Raw genomic sequence first — 8987 nt, forward strand, 5'->3', positions numbered from 1 at the left:
ACCACCACCACCATCACCACATGGCACCGGCGAGGAGGAGGGAGAGAGGAGAGAAAGAGAGGCGTGAGAGAAGAAGAGGGAAGAGGGAAAAGAGAAGCTTGACGGCTAGGGTTTCCAAGTCTCTCTAAATCTCTGCAGAGCTTCGCTCAAGTTTCAGAAAATGAGAGAAAAGAATGGGCTGCATCTCTTTATAAAGGAAAGGGTGAAGGGAACCCTAGGTTTTTTGTGAAATGGGCCGTAGAGAAGCCCATTCTTTTATGAAAATTTTTGGGCCAGGAACCGGGCCGTTACAATTCTCCCCCACTTGAATGGAATTCGTCCCCGAATTCTATATGTCGATACTCCAACTCTAACATCCTGAACCCGAATGGGTAAACAACTCGTCCTTTGAAATCTAATGGTTCATGCAACAGACCAGGTTCCATATTCCTCACGGAGATCCAACGTCCTCTTAATTCCCAAATCGATTCTCCATCAGCGTTCTCATCCCTAGATTGTTTTCATCTCATATGCATTTCCACATCACCACCACTCTTGTCGACGTAATTCTCTGATGGTCATGTACCTCTTCTATCCTTTCGTACAGCAGCTCATCATCAACAATTATATCTGCTAAGCGGTTTCTTGGATCATCTCAGGCTCGAGATTCTGATCTCCCCCACTTTGGTCCTACATAAGGGATTCAACATGGTTGTTCATACAATCCTCATAGGGGATATCCATTTGCTTGAGTCATAGCTAATGTCTTGCATGGATTCAACTAATATCTGATCCATTAACCAACTTCCTCTCTAAGCTCCACACACATGTACATCACATAGGTTGATTGCCATGTCCTTGGCGACCCAACAACAAAAATATATTGTTATCATATTCCATTTCCATTTTGACACATAAAACTCTTGCATCAATCATATACGGCCTCACATCCCACTATTCTCAACTAACAAGTCTTAGTTGCAAAGCTCCATTAAAACCCTCTTGGCAGTTCCTCTTCGAATCCGGATAAATCTGTTTGCTGCCCACTACAATGGCCATTGCGACCGATAAACTTGTCCCATGATCTCTTCCTTCACCGTTGTGTGGTACCCAACCACATCTCCGTTGATTAACTTAGCGAGCACTTCATCTCATGAAACTTAACGAGCTACTCCACACCGAACATATCCTCGTCCTCTGAGTCCTTCGGTCTGGCCATGTTTTCCTTGATGAACGAACCTCCTATCATAGCCCTACTAGTTGTACTGGTTATACTGGTAGTACGCTCCCATCCATTATCACCTAGTGTGGTTCTTCTCGCACTTCCACTCTTGTCACAACGAAACCGCCTTGTGTTAATGACGATGTCGCAAGTTCTCCTTGGGCTCTGAGTATGTGATGCTTGGTTAGCCTATGATCTTCTTACACCAAACAATAGCTCTGCACCCTTTTAGATTAGTTCATGATCCCAGTAATCTTGCACGTTACAACTATTCTTCAGATCGGTTCTCATTTCCTTCAGGAAGCTGTGAATCAGTTCTCGCCCCCCTTAGAGAGTGCCTGACAATCTCCTCAGGGGTTATATCTTTATTGTATTCCCTTACAATCATGTCTCTCGGGCAGATATCCTAGAACTAACCCTCCATTAGATATATGTCATTCTTCGGGAAATACTTTCATTGACCTATGGCCTCAACTTGTTTCACTGCACCTCTAATGTTCCTCTAAACTCATGATATCCGCCACAACCTTCACGCTCTCGGTAGTTACATTAGTCGGGTTTCCATCTCTGGCTTTCCTCCAACCACTCCAACTCATGTGTCTGGCGATGGAACTTCATCAATGGACGTCACCGATGGGGTACCACCTTTCTCTTTATGATGCGCTGAGTCCGAGTGTAGTTCGGGTTCCACCATGCAGGTCCACGATACCCGTAATTGTCACTCTGGTCGATACTGGTTGTCGAAGACATCCTTCAAGTAGACATCCGATCAGAACCATAATAGAAGTATAGATATAGTGGGTGGTTTTGAAATCGTTCATAACTTTCAGAAAAATCACAACTTTCAGAAAAATCAAAACTTTTCACACACTCTTTTCTTTTAGTTAAAACAATTCTCTCTTTTTTTTTTTTTTTTTTTTTTTTTTTTTAAACGTCGGAAATGCCGATCCCTTAGGACAGAACTAAGGGATCTTAACCCGCTCTGATACCAATTGTAACAGCCCGATCCCCCGGCGTCCGACCGGGGTTATCGAAGGGGCGTTATGGACACGTGTCTACTCATTTAGACAACCCTACGTATCCCGTTACTGGTCCCGAGAGACGAGCGCATAACCTTCTTTGAAATACCGTCACACCCACATCCATATACTTCTACTTACAGTCCTGCGCACAGGAAAAAATGGAAATGGAGGGGTGAGCAACAAGTTACTCAGTGAAGTGGCTCTAGACCAGCCTGCCCGCATGACACTCTATACTACTCTATGCGGGAACTAGGACCGACTAGCCACTACAATCAGTTAATGCATTTTATCATTTCCTATCGTCATCTGTAATTTCCACATTAACTTCCATTCATTTCTAACAACCTAGTGATCAATCAATACAATGATCTCACTCATTGCCACACAGGTCAAACCCTAGACTTAACCGACTCATCTTACCAGTCCAACTCGATCCTATGACACCTTTAACTCCCCGTTACCCGACCATGATGCACGTTTTTATATCCCGCCTCTCGCGGTTGGCACACGTTCTTTTCATCAGTGGGTAGTCCCAACTAGGCTTCTACCCCATATTCATGTGGATTCGCCACATCTCCTATGGGTGCTTCCATATTCATGTGGATTCGCCACATCTCCTATGGATACCTAGCGTGAACTGCTGCCACACATACTTTTCCTCAGTGGGTAGCCCCCCACTAGGCTTCTACCCCATATTCATGTGGATTGGCCACATCTCCTATGGGTGCTTCCATATTCATGTGGATTCGCCACATCTCCTATGGATACCTAGCGTGGACTACTTACCCCACCTACTTTCCTTAGACTCTCTATATGCTTTCCCACCCATGCTTAACCTTAACATCATTCTTTCATACTTTTACTTATCCTTTCACTTCCTTATCGTTTCCACTTAACCCTTCTCATTCCCAATTACTCCCCTTTTCATTCATACTTGTACTTGGACTCAATCACTAGACGCCACCCGTTATCGGTGTCACACACAATACACATCGCATTCAAGTTCTACTTCAATAACTTTTATAATCACTGCTCACCTATCATCCTAGCATTTATTTCTCTCTAGCATCCTAACTTCAATCACAACAACACATGGGACATCACAACCAAACATACAAGTATCAACTACCAATCAACCATTACCACAACAATTCAATTCAGTTCATCAAGTCCCATTTATCAGTATGAGGGTTCTTATGCATCATGATCCATTCATCTATCATCCTAGCAATACCATGTACTATCAACCTAACTCCCAAACAGGGTCTAAGCAAACCTAACTCCAACATATAGGAGTATACAGAACCATGAAAGAAGGTTGGGTTCGAAACACTCCACCTTAGCCTAGATCTGGATCTGGAAACAAGGATGAAGAGATCTGAACAGATCTGGAACAACTAAACAAGAGAGAGACGAGATCTGGTCACCACCACCACGGCTGCAACCACCACCACCATCACCACATGGCACCGGCGAGGAGGAGGGAGAGAGGAGAGAAAGAGAGGCGTGAGAGAAGAAGAGGGAAGAGGGAAAAGAGAAGCTTGACGGCTAGGGTTTCCAAGTCTCTCTAAATCTCTGCAGAGCTTCGCTCAAGTTTCAGAAAATGAGAGAAAAGAATGGGCTGCATCTCTTTATAAAGGAAAGGGTGAAGGGAACCCTAGGTTTTTTGTGAAATGGGCCGTAGAGAAGCCCATTCTTTTATGAAAATTTTTGGGCCAGGAACCGGGCCGTTACATTGAACGTCCCCTGCTTTTTCCCACTAATTTGTAAATTTCTTATACCCCATCTCATGTAAGGACATATTTCTAGTTGCTAAATAGACACATTGAATCATTTAGACCATACATATTATTACTAATATATGGCTATTGGATTGATTATTAATTTATGCCTTGGTAGTGCTCATTTATTCTTCTTTTTACATTTCCGTTAATGTTAATAATCAGGATGCTTTTAACTAGTAATATTAATAATCAGAAATGCACGTGTGCATGAGCAAATCTACTCACGGACCAGATACAGCGAAATAATAAAAATTCTCCAATTCTTTTTGCTAAACGGCAGACACCATCTTACATCACACTGAAAAACCATTCTTATTCATCAAAAGAAAAAATTACTCTAGGAGACACATTATAAATTTCCAATTATACTCAAAGACACATTAGTTGTAATTCTTTTTGCTAAACGGCACAAACCATCTTACGTCACACTGAAAACCATTCTTATTCATCAAAACAAATGAAATAAATTACAATACAAACTCATCTCTTAGATGGTGACAATCTTACTCACCCCCATGCACAAATTCAAATATAAAACATGAAAAAAAAAAAAACACAAGGAACACAAATTAAAGTTCGATCACATTTCATGCATGGCCATTAATTAAGGATTTAGCCATAATTATATGTGACATTTAAAAATTAAGGGCATTGGAAGCCACGTGGAGCCTTTCTATTGCAAACGTTGAGGAGCAAGCTAAGGTTGATTGGAAGGTTAATGTTAATGCCGAGAATGCTAGCTTTAAGCGCGGTGCAAAGACAAACGGCAGCCTCAAGATCGACCAAACCGTCAATGAGGCTGCAACATGGCTTTACCGGAGGAGCACCTAATGTCGCATTCAACAAGTTAAGCGCGTTAACACAAACACCAAGCTTTACGGTATCTTTCGGGCATGTCTCGATGGCAGGAGTGGTTGGGCCAGGCTTGGGTTTGTAAGATGATGGTGGACAACCGTAGCGGGCGGCTTCGGTTAGGGCGAAGAAGAGAATGTTAAAGGCAAGGAAGATGGCAAGAGAGTTTTTAAGAGCCATTTTGCTTGTTCTGAAAGAAGATAGGAGTATTGTTTAAGATTGGTGAAGAAATCAAGAGTGTGTAAGTGGGTATTTATAGGGTTAATCTGCGATTCTTTCGAGTAAAGAATGACATGAGTTGCAAGATTGAATTAGTTTGACTATTAAATTACAACTTAGGGTTATAATAATTGTATGTATGTAAAACCAAAATGAAGAAGAATATGTTAATTAGTGTGCCGACCATGTGGTTAGCCTTCCCCTAGGGTATATTGAGCTGGCGATCTACATTAAGAGTTTGGAACGAAGTGTGTCAAGTGTACATTTTTAAATAGGTTTTCAAATTTCTTATATTTCTATTGTAACAAGACGTAGAGTAATCTATGATAATTCATGTTATATACTTTCTAGCTTGAAATTGGAAAATTGCCGCAAATAACACATTCATAGTACCACTTTTCATGTTTACACTAACTACTTTTATCCTCATTTTTAATGAAAAGTAAAGGATAATTATATCCTTAAACTTAACTAATCTAGACTTAGGGTTTAGAGTTGAGGGGTGGGGTAGGGTTTTTGGAATGTGGAATTTAGGATTCTAATAAATATATAAATAAATACCTAAAAGATATATAAAAAATTTTAAAAAATAGTTTCAAACATAATTTTCGTTTTTCAAAAAGAAATTTGGAAAAAAAATAAATAAAAAATTCGAAAAAATAATTTCAAAAAAAAAGAATTATAGAAAAGTTCGAATTTGAAAAAGTATAATTCGAAAACATAAAAAAAATTTTACTTTTTTTTTATTTTTTTTAATCTTTTTTATTTTTTATTTTTATTTTTTTTATTTAAATAATGATTTATTATATATATAAATAACGAGGACATAAGAGTCTTTTATCATTTAATGAAGAATATATTTTTGAAAATGTCTCTTTACTGGTGGTAAAAATGAAAAGTGGTACAATGAAAGTGGTAAACATGTAATTTCCCCACTTGAAATTCATATTTAGACAATGTAAATTCTTATAGATTAAGCAATAGTTATAAATGTGATGCTTTTTGACACAAACTTGTAAAAAGTTTAGCGGTAAAATGATGTTAGTAACATTCGATGTTTGTTTTGGGTGAAATTTAATTGCATTAATTTAAAAGTGACAAAGGTGCTAGAAGGCCAGCCCAAGATTTGATACAATAAAGCTAATAATTTATTTATTATAATAAATAGAACCCTTTTGAACTAAGCCCAGTAGAGAGTGTGGCTTTCAGATGGTAAGTGGTAACATAACATTGGATATTACATTCAAAACTGATAAGAAAGGTAAAAGATGAAAATTATATTAAAAAATAACATTTTAGTATATTATTTACAAAAAAAGATAATGAAAGATTTTTAAAACCATATATTATCAGTTATTTAAAAGCATATTGAATGTACTAATAAAAATGTTGGTAAATGTTTTTGAAATAAAATGTCAAAGACAAGTTTGATATATTTTCCTCCTATACATATATATGTTGAGCCCGATAAGCCGATAACAAAACCCATTTATTGGGCTTAATTGCGGAACAATAACCCATACTAAATTCAGATCCACTTAAATTAATGGTATCAATTTATTCATCCGAAAGTTGAATATAATAAAATAATTTATTTATCCCTGTCTGTGTCTCAGTAGTAGACTGTAGTCATCTTCTTCGGAGCCCCAACCCCAAATTCGAAAATTCAAAATCCCGCCTTCCAGAAACCCTAACGACGACGGCGACTATCTCCGCCGTAAAATCGTCACTCCATCTACGTGATCTAATTCTCTGTAAGGTGATTTCTCTATCATTTCCTCCTCTTCGTCTAAAGAATCTCTTATCAATTTCTCAATTGCAAAATCGAAGCTCGTTTCATAAGCACAATCTACTTGATAGGGTTTAGGGAAAATGGAACGTTACATGACCAGAAGAGATACTCTTGTTAGAGAAAAAGGTATCTTTTCGCATCTTCTTCTATTCTTAAACATAGATTCGTTCTCTGAGTGATTTGATTGTTTTCGCAGTTAAAGAAGAAGAAGATGATTGTGAACTGGATCTACTCTACCTTGTACATTCTGATATCTCGTCTCTTCTTCACCAGGTCCTTGCTTGTCTCTTTTGTATTGGTCTGAATAGTGAGAAGTTTTATAGACTACTGAATGTTTTTGGAATCTCAGATTGATGAGCTCGTTGTCAAAGCCACAAAGCTCAAAACTTTGAGCAAACAAGAAGTTGAATCCTTCAGATCTGTCTTGTCCCATATGCATTCCTCACTAAAGGTTACATTCCCTTGACCCATTGTCTTTGCTTTGTTTCCTTCTAGTGTTTTGTAATCTGTTTTCATTACAATTTACAGCCATGGTTTCCTCGGTTACAAGCAGCCATATCCAGTTCTCAATTGCTATCCAAGGTACAGGAAGAACAGTCTTTGATGAGCAAAGAAGAATTGTATGATGTTGAGAGTCCTGAGCCTACTGGATTTGAGCCCTTAGTCTCCCCTTCTCCTCTCGTGGCATGGCGTTGTGGTGATCATAACCCCGACAAGGGTAGACAGCTCTTTATGTTGACACCACTCCCCTTGCGAAAATCTGAATTCCTTAAATCCAAGCTGAAATCCAAAAGGGTCTTTCCAAATCCCGCTGCAACTCAACCGCTTCAAGCTTCTAAAGAGACAAGTGACTGTGGTCTAGGAGTTGAGTCGTTGAAGGCTGCAGGACTTGGTAACTCTTTAGTCCCTGTCATGGATTTGTCTGAAAGTTTGGTGGAGTCTGAGCCATTGCCTTCAGTGATAATTCAGTCTGAGCTTCTGATGACCCCTTGCTTAAAGATGTCGTCTCCGAAAACTCGTACACTGTTTAAACCGGTTCCTCAACGGGGAAAGCAAGAGGCTTGTAAGTCCACCTGCTCTGAATTGGGAGCTAGCACTTTTAATGGTTCACAGAGCTCTGAGTCGTCTGGCATTGATGAAACAGACGACCTCTATTCCAAGTATCCAGAGCTTATGGGGTTAAAACATGCTCCAATAGCTAGAAAAACCGATCTTGAAGCCTCGCCGGTTTGGTGGTTTTCTCCTCCCAAAACATCTGTTTTATTGGAGCCACCTGTGAATGAGAAAAAACCAACTGATGAAACCGGTGGATCAACAACAGTATCCTCATTTGCTTTTACAAACGTTAAACCAGAAGCAGCACACACGAAAGGTACTATAAAAAGAAACTTTCAGTAAATTATGATGCTCTGGTAATTTCATGTGGTCTTTATGATCTTTGTCATTTTGCTTAGAGGCAAGCAGGTCAATGGTGGTTGAGAGTACACCATTGATGAAAGAAGCAGAGAGTGTAATGACCAAAAACAGACCAAGAGCGGGTGAGAGTACTCTAAAGAAAGAGCTGTGGACAAGGTTCGAAGAAGCATCAATGCATGAAAACCGTTTCAGCTCGATGACGACAACGATGAGGGGGAATAAGAAGAAAGGGTTTATGGAAATGTTAGAGGAAGTGTGTGGCAATGAGGAACACGAGTTAAATTGATGGTCGAAGCACAATATAGTCTACGTATAACTTCACTTCGTTTGTTTGTAATTTTGTCAATCGTGCGGTTCAATCTTTCTTTACCATATTGTGAAGTTATATGTGCTTCAAATTCTCCCATATATTGAATTGAATATACCCTCTTGAGTGGATTAACCAGTGTGATTTTATGTTTAGGTTATTTTTCGATCTTTAGGACAAGTATGTGTTTCGAAGAGGGAAAGGAAATGGTCTTAAAGTTAGTTGGCATGTTGACGCCAGTATATGCGATGTGCATTGGATTGTTTCAAGCTTCATGTATCTCTATGGATCTTCTTGTGGAAGGTTTCAAAAAGAGCTCTAGCCGGTTCAGAGCACGAGGCCAGTAATCATAGTCTCTTCGAGTGTCCCCAAGGCAAGTCTGGGTGCTATAGAA

The 8987-nt window shown here is 39.3% G+C and overlaps 2 protein-coding genes across 4 annotated transcripts; one reads left to right on the plus strand and one right to left on the minus strand.

Annotated features, from left to right (window-relative positions):
* Window positions 1–4425: 4425 nt before the first annotated feature.
* Window positions 4426–5767, minus strand: LOC103839883 (putative lipid-binding protein AIR1). Its single transcript, XM_009116367.2, has one exon. The coding sequence runs from the start codon at window positions 5037–5039 to the stop codon at window positions 4650–4652; it is 390 nt and encodes a 129-aa protein (XP_009114615.1). The 5' UTR covers window positions 5040–5767; the 3' UTR covers window positions 4426–4649.
* A 208-nt stretch (window positions 5768–5975) lies between these two features.
* Window positions 5976–8764, plus strand: LOC103839884. Of its 3 annotated transcripts, none has more exons than XM_033280408.1 (6): window positions 5976–6852; window positions 6934–6996; window positions 7067–7143; window positions 7220–7321; window positions 7399–8242; window positions 8325–8764. In XM_033280408.1, exons 2-6 carry the CDS (start codon window positions 6951–6953, stop codon window positions 8570–8572), a joined length of 1317 nt encoding a protein of 438 aa, XP_033136299.1. In that variant the 5' UTR covers window positions 5976–6852; window positions 6934–6950; the 3' UTR covers window positions 8573–8764. The 3 variants fall into 3 exon arrangements, with proteins under 3 accessions (XP_033136299.1, XP_009114616.1, XP_033136298.1); XM_009116368.3 differs by having other exon boundaries at window positions 5977–6837; window positions 6939–6996; XM_033280407.1 differs by having other exon boundaries at window positions 6675–6832; window positions 6909–6996.
* Window positions 8765–8987: the final 223 nt, after the last annotated feature.

The sequence above is a fragment of the Brassica rapa genome, chromosome A09, assembly GCF_000309985.2.
Source record: "Brassica rapa cultivar Chiifu-401-42 chromosome A09, CAAS_Brap_v3.01, whole genome shotgun sequence".
Lineage (NCBI taxonomy): Eukaryota > Viridiplantae > Streptophyta > Magnoliopsida > Brassicales > Brassicaceae > Brassica > Brassica rapa.

Excerpts from the sequence above, each read along its gene's own strand:
- LOC103839884 (XM_033280408.1), top strand. The coding sequence starts at position 6,951 with ATGGAACGTTACATGACCAGAAGAGATACTCTTGTTAGAGAAAAAG. Across the intron at positions 7,144-7,219 it reads TCTCGTCTCTTCTTCACCAG|ATTGATGAGCTCGTTGTCAA; the intron begins GTCCTTGCTTGT and ends TTGGAATCTCAG. Across the intron at positions 7,322-7,398 it reads ATATGCATTCCTCACTAAAG|CCATGGTTTCCTCGGTTACA; the intron begins GTTACATTCCCT and ends TACAATTTACAG.
- LOC103839883 (XM_009116367.2), bottom strand. The coding sequence starts at position 5,039 with ATGGCTCTTAAAAACTCTCTTGCCATCTTCCTTGCCTTTAACATTCTC.